The 23628-nt window shown below is 39.1% G+C and overlaps 1 protein-coding gene across 3 annotated transcripts; it reads left to right on the top strand.

Moving 5' to 3' along the window:
• Positions 1-1433: 1433 nt before the first annotated feature.
• On the top strand, positions 1434-22799 carry TEX9 (testis expressed 9). 3 transcript variants are annotated; one of them, XM_063169631.1, is made up of 12 exons: positions 1434-1498; positions 1586-1671; positions 2473-2536; positions 3685-3755; positions 7418-7466; positions 8426-8511; positions 10003-10181; positions 14034-14116; positions 16425-16598; positions 20309-20443; positions 20929-21063; positions 22696-22799. In XM_063169631.1, the coding sequence occupies exons 1-12, from the start codon at positions 1454-1456 to the stop codon at positions 22771-22773; spliced, it is 1185 nt and encodes a 394-aa protein (XP_063025701.1). In that variant the 5' UTR covers positions 1434-1453; the 3' UTR covers positions 22774-22799. The 3 variants fall into 3 exon arrangements, with proteins under 3 accessions (XP_063025701.1, XP_063025702.1, XP_063025703.1); XM_063169632.1 differs by lacking the exon at positions 1586-1671 and having other exon boundaries at positions 1447-1498; XM_063169633.1 differs by lacking the exons at positions 1434-1498; positions 1586-1671; positions 2473-2536; ... (1 more) ...; positions 7418-7466; positions 10003-10181 and having other exon boundaries at positions 8430-8511.
• The last annotated feature ends 829 nt before the right edge of the window (positions 22800-23628 follow it).

The following is a 23628-nucleotide window of genomic DNA, read 5'->3' as shown; positions in this document are numbered from 1 at the left end:
TGTTTGTTTTAATGCCACCATTAACCCCTTACTATTCTTACTAGTAAAAACATAAAAATTATGGAAATGGACTGACTTCTTGATGGATGTTTTTTTCAAAGTCCCCATAACATTTTTCACAGGCTCACTCTTTTCTCTCTGTGTGCCAATACTTTTGAATTAACATTAGTGCTAATCACTCTCATTTTCTATATTGATATTTCTATATTTTGCCTTTCACTAATCACATTAGTCCTGTCTTTCATTTCACCTCATTTATCCCATTACATTGCCTGTCTCAATGCTCAAAATCTCAAGTATTTCTTCTACTTTGCAAGTAATACTTCTGCAGAAATCCTTCAGCACAGACCTTCTACTTCCAGCCAGCAAAGCCCTTCTGATTTCCCTTGTGCAAATCTCTTAATTAAAATCATATACAGCCCACATAACTCAGTATAGACCCACATTATTCTTGCTCTATAGATACCTGGTGCAGGACAGTTGGGTTACTGTCTCATGCAGAGGCACAATCCACTAGGAAGTCAGAAAAGGAGATGGGAGTGAATGAGCAGGAGAGTGGGCAAGTAATCTGCAACCTACTCGGTGATGCTGAGCAATGGGACTCGAGGCAATGGGCAGAAACTGAGGCACAGGAAGTTCCTGCTGAACTGAGGAAGAACTTCTTTACTGTGCAGTGAGCGAGCACTGGAACAGGCTGTGAGCACTTGAAAAGGCTGTGAGCACTGGTACAGGCTGCCCAGAGAGGGCGTGGAGTCTCCCTCCCTGGAGATATTCCAGAACCATCTGGATGCAATCCTGTGCCATGTGCTCAGGGATGACCCTGATTAAGCTGGGAGGGTGGACCAGATGACCCTGCTGTGATTCCTTCCAACCTGATCCGTTCTGTGTCTCTCAGATTTTGTGACAGATGAGAGTGGCAACAGGCTCATGGGTGGCTGGAAGGAGAAATGCAGCAAAATCAAACTGTGTGCGGGCGAGGGACAAAAATAATGGAGGGATTCAAACAAGTGGTGGAGGACAAGACTTAAACTAGGCAACAATCACATAAACGTGTGTATAGGAAACGCAGAGGGACAGCAGCCCCAAAGAGCTGTACAGAGCGGGGCACAGTTACTGTCATGCCGCAAACAGGAGTTTACTGCAATGAAATGAGGGGACGCTGGCAGGACAAAGTGTAGCAAGGTCACAAGGGGCTGTAATAAATATTTATTACTCTACAATGGTAATGGCCCCTCAGACGCTTTCACCTGCCCCTCACCTGAACCCGTGGCAGCCCAGTGCCATGCCGGGTGCCAGCTGGTCCCTGCGCACGGGCCTGTCCCCGCGGCGGTCGCTGGGGCCCTGACCTGGTCGGAGGGGAGGAGAGAGGGAAGGAGGGAGGGCGGGAGCGAGGGCGGGCGGCCCCCGGTTGCCCGGGCGAAGGCGACGCCACAGCGGCCTCGGCGCGGACAAAATGTCGGCGGTCGGCGCGGCCCGGCGGGGCGGGGATTTGTCCGGGGTAAGGCGGCGGCTCGGGCTGGGCTCGGACTCGGAGCGGCGGGGCCGTGCCGAGCCCGCCCCGCTGACTATGGCATCCTCCCCGCAGGTGCAGAGAGCGGCCGGCAGCCCCCAGGTGCTGGCGGGGCCCGGCGCGCTGAGCGGAGCATGGCTGGCCAAGGAGGAGCAGTACAAGTAAGGAGGCCCTGGCCCGTGGGACCAGCGCACAGCTCGTCCCCTGTAGCCGGTGCCGCGGCCCCGTCCCCGCAGAGGGCGGATGGCACTGCCCGGGGCCGCGGGACAGCGCCCACGCCCCGGGACACCGCGCCTCAGGCAGGCTCTAGGCCCGGACACGAGGTTCTTCTGCACTTTGGACGTTGACTTTAGTTCTAAATTACGACTGTATAAAAGCTTAAGCCTGTTAAAAACAGCTTAAAAGCTGTAAAGGTTTTAAATGGACGGCCTGTCCCTATTACCTGTTAGTGCCCAGCCCCGGTGAACAGAGAGCCGCATCTCACACTCCGGCAGTCACAGCACCAGGGGCTGTGTGAGAGCACACAGGAACACCCCAGTGCCGTAACCTGCACATCCATACAGCAACACATCTCAAAATATCTGATGAGCAATGCAGTCCTACACGAGTCCTTCCCCAACCCCTGCTGCTGGGTGTACACTCTGTTAAACATGGAAAACTTTTAGGAAATAAAGACAATCTGTATTAAGAAATGGCATGTCCAAAGCTAAAGATATCCTTCACCTCTCACAGTTAATAGTCTAAACTGTGCTGTTTAATGGGTGTATGTGTTTTATTACTATTCATTTGGCTGAAACACAGGAAATTGTTGAGACATAACTTTAATACCTTGAAGTGTTTCAGCATTCCTTTGCAGGAATCATTAAAATTTCACTTAGTTCAGGCAAAAATACTGTCACACTGACATTTATTCTTTTTAAATTTTTCAAAAACTCAGTGATAAAAAATTCTTACTCTTTTAGGCGACTGAATGCAGAATTAGAAGCCAAAACTGAAATATTGGTGCGTCAGGCTGAAGAACTAATGGTGAGTAGCAGACTGTTACGTAATTTAGTCTGGATTCACATGCATACAGGGTTGAGCTTCAAAAGAAATTTAGACCTTGACTACTAAAAGCATGTTGCTTTCAAGTGCAAGGTAAGCTTTAATTTATTTCTTTTCGGAGTTGTAAACCTTTATTAAAAATACATTAAAAAATAGTTTCTATGTAATTTCATCAGGTAGGTATTCACACACCTGCCTACAGCATTTGTGCAGATACATACCTAAAACCACATTAAAAACTTGTTTAGTTGTTTAAGAAAAGTATTTGTAGGTGGTTTTATGCCCTAAATACTAAAAATTAGTATTTGAAAACCAGATAATGTTACAGTAACCTCCTAGTGAAATATGATCTACATTGTTCAAGCTGAGAGAGATACAAAGAATAAACAACACAAATAGAAAACATGAACTTAGTAAGAAGGAAGTTTTCTCAAAACAGAAAAAGTTGCTGTTCATTATCAGTACTATTGTTTAACCAGATGGAATCAACGCTTTATATGAAAGTTGGACAAATGAATGAAAAGAGAACGGGACAGGTATGGTTTATACCCAAAACAGTTTGGAGAAGGTGTTCTGCATATTAGAAATATTCATTATAAGTACACTTATTCAAATAAACAAGGCTTAAAAAGCAAATTACTAAGTATTCTGGAAAGCTGTGCTTGTATGCACTTTTCCTACTGTTGAAACTTAAATTTTATGGGCTGTGAAAACATATTCTTCTCTTGAGCAGTGACAAGCTGAGGCTAAATGCTTGGCATTTGAACAGGAGCAGATGAAACAGCCAAAATAGCATCTAGTCTCTTTCCTTTAGAAAACAGCAACAACAAAACCACTGTTCTTTTCTTCTCTAAATATAGCAGAAGATGAAATATTCTTAGGGTACTTAATATACCACATGGCACGGCCAGATTGCACAGATATACATTTAACAACAAAACAGTAATGGCATTTTCATTTTTAGACATCTTTTCCTGTGTTTCAAAAGTTCTTTTCCACAGTAGACTAGTTTCCATTCTTTTCTATAGTAGACTGTAGTTACTGTGATTTGTGATTTACAAATAGGTATTCATCTTTAATGGATTATAATCTCCCAAAATCAACTGCTTTTTTTCCTTTTTTTAATGAAGAAAGGCCAACAGAAGATACTATCTCAGCCAGTTTCAGCACAGAATAAGTCACCTGAAGATGACAGACAGAGGTATGTGCTTTACAACTGCTGTGTATAATTGGTGGGGAACCTCACACTGATCCTGCATGCCTTGTGTCCTAACCATGCTCCTGTTTTATCTATCTTTGCTGCATACTGCATTGGTGGAGTCCAATTTTTTTCCTTTTATTAAAAAAAGAGTGATCCTAAGCAGTGTTATTCCTTATTATTTCAAGGAAGGCTTAATTTTGCTGGAATGTTCTATCTAAGATATTAAGAAGTGCTGACATTTGTAAAAGAGCAAAGTAAGGTCACAGGTTTCTTTGCAATACCAAACAGTAGGCACTTGGCAGTGGATGGTTTTTAACAGTTGAGCTGACAAAATGAAGGAATAGACACTGGTTCACATCTGACTTGGCCTAAATGTTCCTGGGACAGGAAATGCCTGATGAAAACAAACACAAAGCCCTAGACAGGCAAACATTGAGCTGCCACCCTCTGGAATGTGGATCCCATTACAGTGCTGGGGCCTGCGTGCCTTTGGCCGGGATGAGCACAGCCCGAGTGTCCACAGCCCCCCAGTGGGGACAGGGCTGAATTCCCTTTGTCACTCAGGGGCATTATTATTGCCTTAGCTGTTCAAGGGTTTTGTATTGGGAGTGTGGGAAATGGGTGAATTTAAGATAGATTAATACACAGTTTATCAAGGATCTCATCTGTAGGTTCCTAAATTTATGATGCTACTAATCTGGCTAAGAAAGATACAGGAACAGTCAACAAAATGCTTCAAATGTTAAGCTGCAGTTAGAAATCTTTTCAAAGAGGGTATATGAAGGTCTGATAAAGATGATCAAATAGTTACTTATGTGTAGAACAGAAGCAAAGACATGGAGTTTTTCTGAAAATAAAAGGGGTTTCCAGTACACAAAAAGGTGTGACAGCAAGGCAGCTTCTGTGAAAGAAGCCTAACTACCAGCAAAAATTTGCTACAATTAAATTGATTCCTGACCTATTTTAAAGCTATAGCTGAGGGAGTGAGGGGCAAGAAACCTAATGTGTTATCAGTCAGTATAATCATGCTTTTTAAACAAGTTCTGGATCTCACTTTAGTTGTTTTTGTTTTTTGTTAGATGGATTTTGAATATTAGAGAATTTTTAAGAACTTCAAACTGGAGTTGAGTTTTTGGGTTGCTTTATTAAGTCATGTGATTGGAAGACTCAGCCCCACAAAGAGAATTATTAGCTTTGATGGTACACATTAGAATAAATTGAAATGTTGGAAGAATTTTTAAAAAAAGAAACAAAAAGGGTAACTTACACGTCAGAGTGTCAGCTGACCTACCAATTACCAATCTAAATTAAAACACCTTAAAACAACCACAGTTTGGTAAACATGGTGTTCTGGTAAACATTTACAAGAGGGAAGACTGGAAATCCCATGCTGCAGTGAAAAAAAATTAGAAATGTGTGCTAGGAATTAGGCACACTGATTATCCATGAGTGAACATTGAGGCCATTCAATTAGATTAGTTCAGAGTATTTAATATTTAATTAAAAATTCTTTTCTTTTGGAATTGTGCAAGCAGATAGGCCTTAAATCTCAAGGAAGCACTTGAGATATTTTTCAACTATCTCGTTGAAATTTCTGTTGATTTCTTTAAGGAGAATGAAAATCAACTAGAAAGGAGAGAGGAACTGAAGCAAAGAAAGGGGGAAAATGATAAGTTGAAAGGAAATAACAAATGAGTAAGCAAAATAGAAAAAAGACAACAAATATTTAAGTCACTCTCCAAGTCACCGTATATTTTAAATGAATTTGTTCTGGAGTACTTGCAGCATATTGTCTGCAGGGAAATCTGAATGCCTTAGCAACAAAGCAGCTCGGGGGAGAGCGCGCTGCAATGAGCTGTTGTTTACCCGCTGCCTCTGCAGCCGGGGCCCGGCTGGCGGCGCTGGGCAGGGCCGCGCATGGGCAGCGCCGGTGCCCGCCGGGGCTGCAGGGGCAGTGCCCGGCTGCGCCCCCGGGGCTGTGCCCGCGCCTGTGCCCGGCCCGGGGCTGTGCCCGGCTGCGCCCCCGGGGCTGTGCCCGCGCCTGTGCCCGGCCGGGGGCTGTGCCCGGTGTGCGCCGCCTCTCACCGAGCTGCGGCTGCACATGCACAAGGGGCTGGCAAAATGGGGCGGGGACCAGGGAAGAACCATTAGGAGAATTTGAGAGATACAATGAGGTTGGGTTTTTTGTTTTGTTTTGTTTTTTTTTAAGACGACCGTAAGACAACAGATACAGTAGGAACAGATTATTGAGGGAAAGAATATATTTGTTTTCTTGAGTATAGAGCGTGTTGCGTTTTCATATTTTTCAGAATAACATAGAACTGCTATTTCTGTGGCAGCAAATCCTCACCTTCTGCATGCTCCTAGAGCTAGCCAATAGGGAGAAAGCTTGAGGAAACTGGGGTAAATAGACAAAAACTAATCATCCTATTCTTAAGGTCTGTTGCCAGCCACACACAGATGATTTCTTCAGGTTGTTTTTTGTGGGGTTTTTTTGTTTTTTTTTTTTTTTTTTTTTGGGGGGGTTTTTTTTTGGATTAATAAAATACAGAGCTTTGTGCAGATAATTCTTGTTGATGAACGTCTATGAAATTTTTAAAGGCAAGAGCTAAACATTTGCTCAAATCAGCCTGACAAAAAAACTTAAGCGACTTAATGAGCCAGAAATTTAAATTTTATTCAAAATCTGTTATAAGCCAGTGTTTTAATTGAAGTAAAAAAATTATAAAGGGCAGTTTAAAAACAGGCTTTCATTGCAATAATATACATTCACTCGTAACTCATTTTGAAAGCAAAATTGTATCTACATATCTGTATATCTATCTGACAAGGAATTTGACCTGCATAGTACACAGCATGCTAAAACTTTCTGCTTAATTTCAATAGACTTGAAAAGTAATCATTTAACCTAAAATTCAGTTACTAAGAAGCACAGTTTTCAGTCAAATAAGCAGATAAGAAAGCTGCTCTTTTTTTTTTTATTCTTAGTTTTATTCCCTGATGTAAAATAGATACCATATTTATAATACTTATTTCAGAGAAAATTCTATGAGGCTTAATGTATAAATTGCTCCACTTCATATTCCTCTGACAGTCCCTGTCAATTGACCTGAGAACAGTCAGTCTGATCCTGCCAGGACAGGTGGAGATGTAGAGGACCCTGGTTATATCTGCACTTCCTTTGTGTGAGCTCACAGGTTTATGTCATGTGGGTGTTACCCAGAGAGCTGCTGGCAGTCTTTGGGTCTGGCTTGTCCTGGGGAAGCTGTAACTCTGCTTTGCTGAGTACTCCCTGCTACAGGGAATCATTATCTAACTACCAGGAGCCTGAATTCCAAGAGACAAGATCAGGATTCTGGTACATGAGTACTGCTGTATGAGATACCATAGACTCACCAGGTGATTTGAGTTGCAAATGAGGTAGACTGGACAGACCATGGATGAGACTGAATTTATGCTTGAACTCAGTATGTTGTTCCCACCTTAGCTGTATTGTTTATTCTAGACCTATAAAATGTTATTCTCCTGATTCTGACAGGGGGGCTGTATTTTAACTGCAAAGTGTTCACATTTTTATAGATCACGTTTTGTTTTTTTTTTTTTTTTTTGTTTTTTTTGTTTTTTTTTTTTGTTTTTTTTTTTGTTGTTGTTTTTTATTGCAGAGATCCTCACTGTCCTGAAGTTTCATCTCTTACAAATTCACTTGCAAAGGTACCAAAACTATCCTGGTTAAATTCTTTTCTAGCATAATTTCAAAAATATAATGGCTCATGGTTTGAGGCTGCCCTGCCCTTACATGGGTGCCAAGCCAAAGGGAAGTGATGCCCAGAGCAGTGCTACAGAGACACTGTTAGCAGAGCTCCTCAGTGCCTCTGGTCAGGTGGACTTACCCAATGTTTAATTTTTGTATTCTGTTTTCTTTTCGGCATTGAGAGAAATGTTCAGTGTTTTGAACATCAAATTAAGAATTCCAAGTGCAAAATATTAGAAAATAATTAGCTTTTTGCTCTCTTCCCTCCCTCACCTCTATAATTCTACAGGCAGTACTAGTGTCTTCTAATAATAACTGTCTAGATAAACAAGTAGTCAGAGTAACTGAATTTAGAAACTATAATGGAAAAATGAGATTAAGAACAATCTCAGTAGTCTCTAACTACAACTATATTGAAACTTTTATGAGGTGAGCTGGAGCTTCTAAAATACCATCTGCAGGTATTTATCAGAATACAGTAGAAAACCCTCTATTTTTTTAGAATATTTGTTTGAAAGTGAAAGAAGTATTGTTATATCTTCCTTCAGTGGGGACTTTATAATACTAAAATAATGCATAAAATACCATATTTTTGAAGATATGATGACAGTCCAGTAATTAATAAAAGCTCAGAGTCTTGCTTGTGCATAGATTTATACATGTACGTGTGGAAAAACTCCCACGAGCCAATGACTATTGGGTGTATTACAGTTAGGGTGTAGAGACATAAAAGTTTGCAAGCTAAAGATGAGTGCAAATAAACTTGAGAAGTCATTTGGAAAGTTTGAAAAGCATTCTTTGAAAACTACCTCAAGTATAGATAGATGAAGAAGAAAAAAAAAACCACGAAAAAATAGAAAAAAAAAATGTAATTCAATAATAATAATAATACCCCACTAATTTTTGAAAAAACTTTTAGGTAGAAAACAAGAAGAAATTTCCTTCTGTGCCCACAGCTCAGAACAGACCATACTCTGCAAGTAAGGGAAAAAGAACAACTTCAAGGTATGTAATGAAATCTTTTCGTTGCTGTTTTTCTCTATCAACTTATTTTATGGATGTATGCTTTTATATTTATACAAATAAATGTATCAAACTTCCTCAGTCAGCTCCCTAGGTGGCTATTTCTGTTTACTTGCACCAAAAACTATCAGTGAATATATGTGATTAATATTGCAGCAATGAAACAGTTGCTTTCTGCTTTAGCACTTCTCAAGGCTGCCAGCTGAATTCTGTAAACTCTGTAAACTGTACATTCTCTATCTGTACAATCTCTCAACTGTAAATTCTGTAAACTCCTTCAGTGAAAGGAGGCCCAGTGAGCAAGAATGGAGCACCTGAGGTAGCCTGGGCCAGCACACCTGGGTGCTGCAGCCTGATTTGTGATCAGATGGTGCTGGGGAACATGAGGCCTTGTAGTGAATGTTGGGCTTACAGGACAAGAGGCTCAGAAATACAACACAGCCTCCAGGGGCTCCCAGCTGAGAAGCCTCAGCTCTGGAGGTAGCAAATTCAAGGTTGTAAAACCAAGAAAGGGAGATCTGGACAAAGAGAGAAGCATCAAAAAATCCAGAAGAGCCTGGAAGCAAATTAAAACAGCCTTGAATTATGGCATAATACCAAAATAGATGAAAATTGTCTGCAAGGTGGCAGGACATGGAACTGACAGGCTGAGGCTCTCTTACAGGAGTTGGGAATCCCTGGGGAGACCCTTCAGACCTATCTTGGGCATTTCAGGGGAGGTTGTTATGCTGGCACCTCCTCATGAGGTTTGGAAGTGGAATTGTGCTGATACAGAGCCTGTGGGACAACCCAAAAGTTGTGGGAGAAATTTAGGAGGGGTTTGGAGACTGGAATGAGGATATGTTGGAATAAGAATTTAGGAGATTCAGATCCTGTGAGAACTGAGATCACCTTTCTATAGGAGAAAGCTGTGTAGGTGATTTGTTACCCTGCATTTTGGTTTCATGAAAATGTTGATATGCAGTTTCTAGGATCAGTGAAGTTTCCTAGGCTGGGCATAATGATGTAGAAATTGTCATAAGGTAGGAGTACAGCCAGGGACAACAGAGTTCTACAAGATAAGGTGGCAGGGAGAGGAAAGAGCAGAAATGACAACAGAGGACACACCAGGACAGTAGCCAAAGCCAATAGAACATCCCTCTCTTTCTTTGCTTTACTCTGATTTAGTTATGGATTTGTTGGATGAGAAGACCATGCCAGAATCTTCTCAGTTGAAAATGGTAGTGGTTTCTCTGCCTTCTACATTATAGTATGTAAAATCTTGTAATTATTTATGTGGAATATGGTAAAGGTATCTTACAGAAAGCAAATGAGAAATTGCCATCGATGCATCTTCCATATGAATGCAGGTAATGGAATTGCATTAAATGCAGGTAAATAACTGTACACTCTTAAAAATAGCAAATACTAAAAATATTTTACAAAAATATGATGTATCATAAATTTAAAATCTAGGGTTTTCATTTTTTTTAGTTCAAAAATAAGAAATGTGGAAGTACAAAGTGCTGATGGTGTTGCAGTACTGGAAGATTGCATAGGTTTTTCTTTAGCAAAAACAATTAGCAAAGTTGAAGAAAGACTAAAGAAAGGAGTCTTACCAGACTGTCAAGATGATGATATTATTCCGAGGGTTGGAAATGAGATGGGAGCAGGTAAGTTTCCTTCCATGGTTTGTACATTTATTCTTGCTTCATGACTGTTAGAAATGGGTTTTCCTGGGGAGAGAAAAAAGGAGTTTCTGTAAAAATTACAGGGAAAATTCTACAGCCCTTAACCTAAAGGAAAAGGGAAAGAGTTTTTCCTCTCTACATAGGCCTAGAGGAAGATCAGTTCACATATAACTGATTATGTGGAAAAGTGAATTTTTATCTTCCTTTCCACCTCTGTAGGAAAGTATTTGGATGATTACATATATTGAATAAGTGCATAGCATTTGATTCATTTCACTGGGAAAACAGAAGTACAGGATGCTCAGCTTGTATTTCCAAAAAGATGAGCTTCAGTCTTTGCACAGACTCTGTCTTTGGAGGCAAAAGCCTTTCCTCAGAGCACTGCTGTGGATCTCAGCAAGTGGCTGAAACAAGGTAATGTTTCAGCTACAGTGCTTGAATTAGAATCCTCCAGATATTTTCCCACTGCAAATGGTGTGTTTATATCTGTCCTAGAAACAGAACAGGGAAGGGATTGGAGCATTTGCCAGCAAGGCTAAAGGCATGACACACATCTGTCTTTTTGGCTCTGGTGTGATAAAAGTGAGTTTGTGTAGTTCCTTACAATGCTGAAGTGAGCATGAAGTCAGAGATTCACCCCAGTAGCTGGAAGTGCCTGAGCCCTCTCCTTTTAATCTAACAGCTTGATGTCAACAAGCATGCCAACACAGAAATAGCTTGGTTTCTAACCTCATGTAATTCTTTGCACATCTTCTGTTACCAAGTCTCCCATAACAGATCCTCAGATAACTTTTTTATAGTTTTCTTCCTGAACTAAAAAGAAATTGCTTTAGCTTGCATTGGAAACTTCTACCAAATCAATTCAAGGCAACTCAAGAAGAGTTATCACTGATGCCTTGTAATCAGGGACCAAGGGCATGTATTGGAGTATTGAGGATTGTTTCTGTACCTTTAATGATGAAATAAAAATCCTCTGGATTGATTTTTGCGTTTTGAATTTGATGCTGACTGTTTGGAACACTCTGAATGCCTCCTTAATGTGGTAAATAAGCTATTGCAGGGCACCCCAGCAGTGTCAGACTCTCAGTTAGGGTGTTCTCAAGGAAGCAGCACAGGTATTGAGCAGGCCCTGTTACAGAGAGGGCTCAGTGGGAATCTCCATCATGGATTCCTTAGGCCTGTGTGCCTGTGCCCAGCTGTTTAGGCCAATGTGCTGATAAAGTTCCATGGTATTGTCCTTTCCTTGAGCCTCTTGCAGCACTCTTCCTGGAATTGGGTTCCCTATCTTTATTTCAGGATCACAGGTTACCACAGTGCTGCCAGCACAGTAGCTTAGACATTATTTTAGTCTGGGACTGTTTTGGGAGAGTTATAATTCAGCTCTGCAGTAACCAGCAATGATAGAAGCACACAGACATAGAGATGGATGAACATGAAGCTCTATTTTTATCTAATATACCCTTACACATAAGAATAAAATACTTGAATATATTGTTGCAATTCATGTTAATCTTCATCTTATCTCAAGAATTCAAAAAATCTGTTCTTTCTTGTAGGGTATCAGAGTCTCTCTGATGTCCTTTTCTTGTTTACAGTCCCTAAATCTTTGGTTACTTTATAACCTAAGACCATCCTATGAAGTGATACTCCCCCTTATCACCCTCATCAGGTGATTAAAATTGACCAGTTAGGAAGCTAATTGTTTAATTATCTTTCCCCCTTGTCAGAATTCAGATGATTTGGATCATGGGCACCTCCCAAGACTGATCCAGTTCTAGTTGTGCACTTGAATTTTCACAGGTTTTACTGCTAAGTGCTCTTAATGACACACAGCTGAACAAGACAGAAGCTGTCTGTGGACTAATAGCTGAGTAAAAGAGGAAACAAAATGGTAAAAAGAACCAGTTTTTACAGGCAGTGGTGTAGCCCTAGAGGAATTTGTCACAGAGCTTACATTGATAGCTGGTAAATTTGTCTATGTAACAATGATTTTAGGGTAGTTAAGACTGATGAAGTATTGCAAAAGAATCTCATGTACTGAGTGAGGTGGTGAAGCACAAGTTTATATTCTGTGTTAAAGAGTGCAGAGTAACACTGACAGAAAACACAGCTTTCCAGTCCCACCTACTACTGAGCTGGAATTTCCCTAATTACTGATAACTAAATTTAATGATAACTAAATAAAATAGCTTAATTTAGTGATAACTAAATAATCTCCAAAAGCACAAACTTACTGCCTGTTCACAGTGGAAAAGGCAATGAATTTTTAGAAATCCTTCAGAGGATAGCAGAAAACAGAATATTGTGCTGTTACCATCACACTATTATATAATTAATGCTACCCCATCTTGAGAATGGCACAGTTCTCAGATCCTCAGTTCTCAGATTCTCACAGATCTCAAATGTAGAATGCAGAACTATCAAAACCCCATATTCAGAGTGTACAGTGCAATGAGAAGTGTAGAAGAGCTTGAATTTGAATTTTCAGTTTGAAAATAAAACAGAGGCAATATGAAAGTTCTCTAATGAAAACAGTAATGAAGGGAACATTCATTCTTTCTCTAATGCAAACACTAGTAAATGCCACATTAAATTGGATTTAAAGTAAGCTACACAAAGTGTTTCTCTTTCACATAAAGAATAATTAAATTAGCCAGCTCATTGCCACAGGATGTGGTAAATGCCAAACTACAGTATGTTTCATGAAGAAAATCAAATAACTTAATAGTATAGAAGTACCTGCAAGGGGATTAAACATGAAGTTTTCATTATGGTCTCCATCTTGACAGCCACCAGTTACCAGAAGCTAGCAAGGATATAAAAGGAGGAATAAAAGTCAGCCTGTATCTTATTTTTTCATGGTGTTTTCCTAAACTGTACTTATTATTGACCTCTTCAGAGTTAAAGCTTAAGCTGCAATTGATGAGGGAAGATGGGTGAAATGAAACAAATTCCTATTACAGCAAATGAACACCTGTACCCATCTATTCCTCCACTCCTAGCTCTAGGTCCTTCTCCTTCACTTTATTCTTTTCCTCTTGTAACTACTGGGAATAATGGTTATTCCTATGTTAGTCAGCTTGATTTTCAGACTATTTTCATGCTTGATGCTTGTCAAAAGGAAGTCTTTCCAGAGGAAGTTCCTTGTGAATGATCTGGGGAATAGGAAGTATAAGAACAGACTGTTCCCACACAGCTTGTTTTGTCATGCCAGTCCATTCCTTAGCTGTCCAAGAGCAAGACAGAATTTCATTTGGAAAAACATCTGATTACATGGATTTAATTTTAAACTATTAGTTGAAGAATGTTAGCAGTGTACTTTTAAAAAGCATAGAGTACTGTGTGGGAGGGATATTTACCTGTTAGGAGGGGTTTGCAACCTACATCAAATTCCTTGTTGTGCACAGCTTAAAATTACTTTGGCTGTAACTAGAGAAGTTGTAGCTCCAGCTGGATTGCAATGCAGACATGCCCTCTAATACAGTTTTGTTGACTTCAGACTCAAGAAGTGCTGCCATGTACAGCATGGTATGATGCAAGTTTTCAGTAAGTTTCAATGTTCAGCATTATGAGTCTTTACAATTTAAAGATGTCAAGTTCAGTCATTAAAAGGAAAAAATCTATACAAAGCTTTGCCTAAGAATGGGTGAGAAATCTGCAAACACTTTTTTAGAAATCTGGGTTTTTGTTTGCCTGTTTCTCTTCAATAATTATAAACAATGTCATGTGGTTTTAAATACAAGATGAAAGTGAGTTCTTGCATCAGTTTTGGTTCTTGTCTGCATTGAATAATGAGGACTTGTGTATATTAAATGTAACTCTTTATGTTCACAGAAGCTCAAATCAGATTTCTTAAGGCAAAGTTACGTGTGATGCAGGAAGACCTGGCAAATATAGTGTTTGAATGCAGGAAAAAGGTAGGGGATTAATTTTTTAATCTAGAAATGGAATAGGCCTCTTTAACAAATAATTCCAAAACAGAATTCTCTCAACTTTTCTGTTTCAAGTATAAAGAGTTAATGTTCTATTTCTTTTAAATACTGTACAGATTTAGAGTTAGGGTGGTAATTTCTGTATGTGTGATCTTGGGCTAAAAGCATTCAAAATGCACTTAATGGAAAAAAATTTGGGGCAGGAGAGAACCATTGGGAACAATGACATGCCCCAGCTGTAGGGCCACTGTGGTTCTGCAAAGTCTCAAACCATCTCCTTTCTGCTGGGAAGGAGAGGGAGCCTGAGAAAAAGGAGGAGAAACAGTGGTGGTGAAATGCAGATTGTGGAGTACAGAGAGAAGGGGAGTGTGCCCAGAGCTGGCTGCTGGGATGAGATGGATGTTTAGGGGAAAATGAGAAACAGACTAGCTTGAGAAATAATAAATCTTGAGAAATAGTCAGGTGCTTTCAGTGTCATCAGTGGATCAAAGTGTGGAAAGAGCTTCCATTTAAAGTGGAATATTGTAATCAAAACAGAAATTAGGCTTTCTCTGTTCTCAAGAGTACAACTGATGCAGAGGACAGTATTTGGAATTACGTACCTGGGCAGATCAGCCTGAACTTAAGGCATTGTGAGGCTACACTGATACTTCACTGTTAGAATGTACAAGTGAGTTTTATAATCTGCACTGTCTGGCAGGATATTTTAAAGTGATGCTCAAGCAGCTCTTGAACTGTTAAAACTTAAGTAGTTCATATCTGTCTGCCAGACAGATCACTTCTTATTCATGTATTTGTAATCAAGCAAGGTTTTTGAACTAACTCTCTATTTTACATAACTGCACTATTTTTATTTGTGGTCTCTTAACTTCAGAATGCTTTTTTCCACCTATTCCCCAGGCCCAAAAGTGATGATGACATTAAGAACATATGGCTAAACACCTATATGTTTTCTTACAAGCTTTTAATTTAGAATTAAGGAGCAGGATGATAGTAAATGGGTTTTTTGAAATAGGTACATGAACAAAATCTTTAGAAGTAATTAGATTTTGATATTTTATATCTGTACTTCATTTTTATCAACACAGTTGCTTCTGCATTTCAATACTTCTATGCTGTGATCAGAAGAATGTTGGTATATTAGATTTTAAAGTCATTTTCAAATCAAATATAATTTTGTCAGAAGCTATTGAACTTCATCATTCCATGCCAAAATCATGACAGAATTCAGTTACTGTAGCAGATGACAGAAGACAACCTTGTACTTTTTCTAGTCCTGCTCCCTTAGCACTTTGTATGTAAATTTATCATTTTGGGTTCTAGTTTCTCTGGTGTGAAAATAACTATTACATTCAGAAGGTCACAAAAATTTCATTTTGGCAAAGCCTTGAGATAGATTCTGGGTTTGGTTCCAATTCACAGTCCACTTGTTATAAGGAAGCAGTAAATCTGTTTAAATTTAAAGAGGTGGGAGTTTTTGAGGTGCATGAAGTCATGAGAAGCACTTAGAATAAAGCATACAGATTTCTCAGGTGGGAAGCTGGTATTCCAAGGGACTGAGAGAACAGCAGAGAGACTTTTTTTCACAGAAATTCCATTTCTGTATGTGCCTTGGTTTCTTTTGCTTAAAGAAAAGCAGGGCATAATGTGTCTCTGAAACAATCTACATTAGTATTCACTTACAATGTTTGAAAGGTTATAAAAGAAAAATGCCTTGAATTATAATGCTTAATGTGGGATGTAATTGCCAGTAGGTCATGAATCTAAGACAGGACTCACTTCATGTTAAGAGAATCTTAAATTTGAATATTTGATGTATCCTGGATCATTAGCTTGCTTTTAAGTCAAAACCAGATAATCTCCTGAAACATAATGGAGTGGTTCATCAGTAATTACAGTTTCTTCTTTTTTCCCATAATTTTTCCTAATATGTGCATTTAGCTGTTCTCACAAAAATGTCACAAAATATCTATGTAATGCTGTTATTTATATAATTCTATAACATTTTGATTATTTTCAAAACCTTTGAGCTATGAGAAATGTTTTACATACTGCTGCAAGACAGTTTCAAGTAAAAGACTGCAGAATATTAAATGAGAAAACTGTAACTGTTTTTTAAAGTATTATCTTGGTGAAATGGTGTTTTGTTTTCTTAGTCTTACTTGTTGCTATTTCTAAATCTACAGCACATATATTCTAAGTGCCTGTTATTTACAAGACATTATTACTGCATTACCCTCCTGCTCCCTTGCAATGATTTAGCTGTGTTTTTTTGCTAATTACTGCCACACAGGATGATGAAAATCAGAATTTAGGAACTCGGCTCAAAGATACTGAAGAAGAAAACTCAAGACTGCAACGAACAATCAGCCTGCAGCAGTCTCAGATTGAGAAGTACAAAATGTTGTCACAAGAAGCAAACAAAAAAACTGAAGGGTTACAACAAGAGGTCACTGCACTAGAAAAGGTATTGCAGATATTAGTCTTATTTATCTCAAAAAGGGAAAAACCCAGGTGAAATTACCCTCTGTTCCCTGATGGAATGATGGAGCCATGTACAAAGATCTCATTAATGTTTCAATGTCTGTTAATTTATAAATTGTATTTTTAAATGGCCTAATTTTTTTTAAGGAAGAAATAATATATTTTGCTAACCTTTTCTTCTGCTTTTACAGTCATATATTTGTGTTTTAAAATTAAATTCCTATGTAAAAGACCCACAAGAGACAAAACTACCTTTTCAGAAACTGCTGTCAAATTTAAAAACCAATCCTCAAAAGTACAAGGAAATTTCATTTTTCGGGTTTTAATTATATTTTTAATTGCTTCTGTAAATTCTGTTGTAACTTTTTTTTCAAAAGCACCTGAAGCTTATCTTGTGCAGGTAAGGGAAGGGATGTGCTTGTTGTCCCAAATGGAAAAGCAGGCCCTGCAGGGTGGCTGAGCCAGGTGAGCGTGGCTGCTGTCCCCCGGCGGTGCCATGGCCAGTGCAGCAGATGGCTGCAGACACAGCTTGCTTTGTTTGCAACTTCATCTTAAGGGCAGCATGTGTTTTTCTTTAATTACTCAGAGCTAGAGAGGTTGATTTCAAAATCATGGCATGCATACAGTGTTGGGTAGTACTTGTAATACAACCAGGAGAATGTTTCAGTTAAAAAATTGGGGAAAACAGAACACAGCTCAGCCCATCAAGGGCTCATACTTCCATTAATCATAGTATGGATTCATGTGGGCACGCTTATATCTTAATGTTTCATAGTTCTGGCATTTTAAAACTAACATGGTCTTTGTGGTTTTTTGTGCAGATACTTGGAGGTTTTAAATTCTGTTAAACTGATTGTGAGGAAAAATATTCAGTACTAGTGTTTATGCTGCTCATTAGCTCACAGTCAATAGGGCCTAGAGATTTACAGTCATTTAGTTCCTTCTCTTAAAGCAAGACAGGACAAATTATATTCAAACCATCTGGGATATAAGTTTGTTTAACCTGTACTTACAGCTTTCTGGAGTGGCAATTTTCATCACTTCCTTGCACACAGTCACAGTTAGAAAGTATTTAGGAAATGGGATGAAGGGTTTATTCACTTCCCCTGCACAGGTACCATAGCCAGAATATGATCACTTCCCTCACTGGTCTTTGCTTTGGATTTACCATCCTCAGTTGCTTCGATTGTTCCTCGTAGATGGTGTTTTCTAAAATTTGTCAAGGTTGCCAGTTAGCCATGGTCATGATAAATAGTGGTAATCCTTTAAAATACTATGACAGCAAAAAAAGCAAGTATGTGTAATGAAAGATTCTCTGCTAATTCAGAAGTTACTTTACACATTTTCTCTGCTATATTAAATTATCTAACTGCAAAAACCATGCATGTAAAAATAATTTTGCAGTAACTGCTTAAATCTCCAGTGGATTTAGAAGACTAAAAACTGCTCTATTTTTTAGATACGAAGTATTATTCAACCCTATTTAATTAATGTAGTCGATTGCAGACGTGTTTAAAAGAAATTTCCTGTGAACACAGGCTTGAAATGGTGCTACTGTGCTGCTGAACTCTCATGACTCTTTCAGTCTGGACAAAGTTTTCTGTATAGCTGAGAGCCCAAATGTAACCTCAGTTTTTGGGGCTTTTTTGCTTTTTCTGTTGTTGCAATGTAGGAGATGGTAGACTTAAGGTGTGATACATGCTTCCCCAAACTCCTTAGATTATCAAGTTTTTTTAATTCATTAATCCCCCAGGAACTTTTTGTATGTGCCTAGGCAAAGATTCTCACCTGCTTTTCACAATTTACCTGAAACATGGTAACTATTTTATTATTTTTACCTTTTCTTCTTTTGGTGTTCAGTCTCTGTAAACATTACTGCTGCAGCACCCACCTAAGGCAGTAACTGAATTCTGATACTCCCAGAAATTTCCATCTTTTTCTTTCCAGCATTCCAATTTATTTCTATCTAGTTGATCTCATAAATGCTATCACCTCTCTCATTTGTTTCACCAGTGGTCTACAAGAATATTCCTTTCTTTGTGTTCTCTTCCACTTATTCAGCCAAGCTCTAACTGGGAAACACCAAAGTTGTACTCTTACAGTTTTTAAGCTTTTGTGCTGGGGGTTATCCTTGCCTTGAAGAAAGGCTTGATGTTAAGTACACCTTCTTTCAAAATTGTTTTTTGGGGAGGTGTTGCAGAGCTCCCTAAAGATGGCAGTGCTGCCTGCACTGCTGCTGGGAGGACAGAAGGCCTGGTGAGGGTTACTCGTGGGCCATCACAGCCCCTGCTGATACTCAATGCCTAAGCCATGGCAGAACAGCGGAGAAAATCCAGAAACTTAAATGGGATGCAATTTTAAACCACAGTAGTTTATCCTCCCACTCTTAGATAAATATGAGAAAACTAATCCAGCTTTGACTTAAAGTATTGAAGAAATGGCAGAAACCTCACCTAGTTACAAAATAAAACATTTATTTCAGGCATTTTAAAGATTAAAAACTTGGAGTCTAATACATTTAACAATATATCCTCACTAGATGACTTGCAAAAAAGTCCTTGATAAGGTATTATGTGTGACAGCAAATGTCAAAAATCCCTAAAAGAATTCTTAGAATTCTTTCATTAAATGATCTGATTAGCTGATAAGTAATTTGCATTGCATGTAGACTATTTTTTTGGTCATTAAATGCTTGAAAGACTATTCCAAAGCTTTTCATATTAATGCAGAATAAAATATATAGCACAAAGGATGTAATAGACTTCATTCACAACTCCATCATCTTGATACAAGACAAAGAGGTCAATTAGTATGTATTTCTTGGATAAATGATGTGGAAGTCTTGAGTAACCACCACAGAACAGGTGTAGAATTGAGAAAACAGAACAGTTGCTCAGAAATGAGGCAGTCTGAGGGCCACCTCATTATCAGTAAGCCCCCTCTCTACCTTGATTTGGTTAAAAGAAACTTCCTGTGCCCATTACAAAATATTTGATATTTTAAAGAAAGAGTCTATTTCTTTTTTTCATAAAACACAAGATGTGCTCTTTCTGCCAGAGTTGTTTATTTCTTATACTCTGTATGTTATCTATATTCCCTGATCTTTAGTCTCATTATTCTGTTCCTCAAGTTGGTTCCTTTCTCTCATTTCCCCACTTACAGCACTATGAAATCCTGTCAGCAGAGTCAAGAGATGACTGCTTTGATTGGTGCCATAACACTTGATGAACTCTTTTCTGCCAGATGAAATAGTTACTACCCTCAGCCATCTGCAGCAGGCTGCTTTCACTTCTTGGTGGGAATTGCATGTAGTAATCCCTGGGGCAAAGAGGTGAATGGAGCAGGTGGGAAGAAGGAGCTGGGAACACCAGCAACCATTCCAAAATCTGTCACAGAATGGACATACTGATACTTTTTTCTCTTTTTCTGACTGATCATACAAGGTTTTTCAATCTTATATGATCAGCTTCACAATTTACCCCAAGAGAAGCTTAAAAAAATAAAGATGAGAAAGATCCTTTTTCAAGACTTCAAAGGAAAATGGGTTGTTTTAACGGTAGAATTGTCTTTGAGACAGGTTCAGACTCTTCAGCTTTCAAGGGTGAGCCTTTTTTGTGTGTTGTTGATACAAGATTCATTAGAACACCATTATTCATGATGTTTTTCTTGGTTTGTCCTTTCCTTCTTCAATAGGAATTGGAGAGTGTAAAGCGTGCCCAAAAGCAGGGTGCAGCCACTCAGAGTGCAACTGAGGTGCGTTTAAACAGGGCCTTGGAAGAAGTGGAGAAGTACAAAGTGGAGCTGAATAAACTGAAGCAAAGCAACAAGGTACTGTGGCTGAGGGAAGCAATTTCCAGTCTGTAATCACTCAGTAATGCTAGAATGAGACAAAAAGCTTGATGGGCTTTGGGAGCTTCGTATCTCTTACAGGCAGCCCCAAAATTAACTTGGAGCAAGTCACAAAAGGCCTCAATAAGTTACCTTAGAGGATACTACTGCAAACTCTGGAGGGAGAAGAAATGTACAAAATGAAGTTAAAGCCTTTCTGATTTTCCTCATTTCTGTGAAAATGAGACCTGTTTAGAAAGAGGGAGAAGTTCACATACACACCTAACACATACAAAGGCAAACCACGGCTCTTGTTGCCAAGATTTTCTTTTCTTTTTTAAGCCTTAATGTGGGAGTATTTTGATTAATCCCATTTCTTTTCAGAAGTGTCATGTGTGGCTACTGTTTGTCATTTTCTTATGTAATGCCAGGTTTCATTAGTTAAAGCACCATTTTCATAATTTCTCCTTTTCTTCCTTTGGTAGGATGTAGCTAATCAAGAACTCAAAATGATCGAAGAGTTAAAAGCAGAAAACAAGAAACTGCAGAAACAAAAAGGAGAGCTGATTACAGGTTTTAAAAAGCAGTTAAAGTTAATTGATATTTTGAAGAGACAAAAGGTAAGGAGCAGACTATGGGTGTATTTCATCTAACAACCTCTAGCTAAATGCATCTACTGTCCAGCAAAGTAATCCTGAAAAACTGTGAGTTTACATGGAAGGAAATTAAAATGAGAAGAATCTATACTAAGAGATATTACCCAAATCTAATTATTTTCCACTTACTAGTCCCATTACACTTTTCACTTAAAATACATGGGATGTGTGCAGTAATTTCCATCAGTTCTCCTTCTGAGGCAGCATGAGACATGAAGAGCTATGGGCTGGACAGGACCTTAACAGCACAGAGTGGGTCACCTCCAATTGCTTACTCTGCAGAATCTCCTGGGATTCATTTTGGGATGGAGTCAGTGCAGTTCTTGCATTCTCAAGCCAAAGCTGTAAGACAGCTAAAGCAAGCAATGTATGGCGGCTTGTTGAGCAGAACCCACTTTAAGAAGGGCCAGCCCTAGAGATAAGAAAGTCGAACATTTTATTTACCCTTGGAGTACTCAGTGATCACCAGACATTTAGTAAACACTTTTGAAGCTGTTGAGCCCCAAGAGGAAGAATAGTTCTGTATGAAGTGGCAACTTAAGTGTGAGTATTTTGCACCCTGATCCTAAGAACTGGGAATTGCAATATGAAACCACACTCTTGATTCTGGAATACCTCCCCAACACAGGGCAAAGGAGGACAGGTAAGTGGAAAAGAGGAAGTGGGGCTGCTTATGTATTTCCAGTGCAAGAGAATTTTTCTGGCAGTAACAGGATGCAGAGGAGATCCTGGGGATTCACCCAACAGCAATAGTGCTAACTTAGCCTTTGGCTGGCCCTTCTAGCTCTGCAGTTTTATTTTGAGAATGAAAACTACTCAGCATTCACTCAAAATATGTTCTTCCAGATGAGGTAGCTCATTGTCCTCTGGAACATGAATTCACTGAAATGGGTGTCACAGAGCAGCATTTCTGTTTGACTGGGAACCAAACCCATGGACTCAGACAGATGTCACAAATTGCATTAAATACATTTTTAAGCAATTACAAATGCTATATCAGAACTGCAGATAGGAGAGAAAGCCACTTACCTTTTCTTACAAAAAGTGTTACTCACAGAGGAAGGATGCTGTGAGTTGTCCTTTCTGAAGGGACTGAGGCTAACCCTGCCCCTTGCAGCTTCTGGCAGAAGGCACTGGGGAAGGGCAGCTGAAGCTCACATGTGCTCAGTATTCACAATCAGGGAGAGGATTCAAGTCTGCTTCAAACAGGCCTTTCGTTGAATGAATTAGAAAAACCTGATTTAGGCTATTTGTGTAATATTTGTGTGGCAGCTTCAGATGCACAGAGCAGACAGAGACTGAAGAACGACAGAGGGAAAATACTCCTCAAAGACATTAAATATCAGTAGTAGGATGAGATTTGCTTTGTAATAACTTCAAATTGTATGTTGATCAGCTTGAAAGAATGTGGACCACGTTTTCTTATGCGTGTTCTTCAGATGTCACAAGAGTTGTCAGATTTTCAGGAATTTCTTTATTAATGAATTAATTATTAAATATTAATTGCTTTATTAAAACCCATAAAATATCCCAGTTAGTCAGGATTTTGTATTGCTCATTCACACTATTTTACCTTCTGCTCACTTTTTTTTTTAGATGCACATTGAAGCTGCCAAGATGCTTTCTTTTACCGAAGAGGAATTCATGAAAGCTCTTGAGTGGGGAAATTATTGATCCCATTAAATAACTTCTGTGTGAAAGATGAGTCAGATGGTACATTGTTTTGAGACTGTATATGAGTCCTTGTTAATAGTTAATAACTGTATATCCCACAGAATTGATTTTGTTGATTTTTCTTATGTTTAAATAGTTAAACTTTTGTCAGCCTGACAGCTTGTGTTGTAATGTCATATGAAACACAAATTTCTACTTCATTGTCAGGCCAAACTGCCCATTCTGTAAGGAGCAGAGAAGCACAGACCATGCAAGGACTTTTCCAACAAGTGAACTTTGTTATCAGTTTGCTCTGTTCTAGCATTAAAACTGTACCTTACCTATGGTCATATTCAGTCCAAGGAAGTCAGGATTTAGTCTCAGAAAATTCTTTGTTGCAACAGAAATAAACTAACCAGTGATCCACTTGAGAAGAAAATGTCATGTCCTTTTTAAAACACGTGGTTGGAAAATTGGCCTGGTCTGTTCTCTGTAACAGATCTCCCCTCAAAGCTAGCTGGTCTAGCATCTAATTTAAGCACCAACAGCTCTTTTATAGAAATGACCATAACTTGTTTTAGCAATCCCATCTGAGCGCCCCTGGCTGGCATAACCACACATGAGACTTGCCCCTCATCACCCAGACAGACTCCACAGTCCCATGGAGCTGGGTTGTGTAAAAGTGTTCCTTCAGTCAAGGTGGAATTGTTAAACCCTTCCCTGGCCATCAGCTGCTGCTTTGGGATACAGGCAGGAGCAATGACTCCATATTCCCAGGTGCTCTACAAGCATCACATCCATATAAAAATTTCATTATTCATCATTGTAATCAATAACTAGAAAACAGATTCAGGGTAGAGGAGCTGAGCCTATTGT

The sequence above is a fragment of the Melospiza melodia genome, chromosome 15 (assembly GCF_035770615.1).
Source record: "Melospiza melodia melodia isolate bMelMel2 chromosome 15, bMelMel2.pri, whole genome shotgun sequence".
Lineage (NCBI taxonomy): Eukaryota > Metazoa > Chordata > Aves > Passeriformes > Passerellidae > Melospiza > Melospiza melodia.
This window is presented reverse-complemented; position numbering and strand designations above follow the sequence as displayed.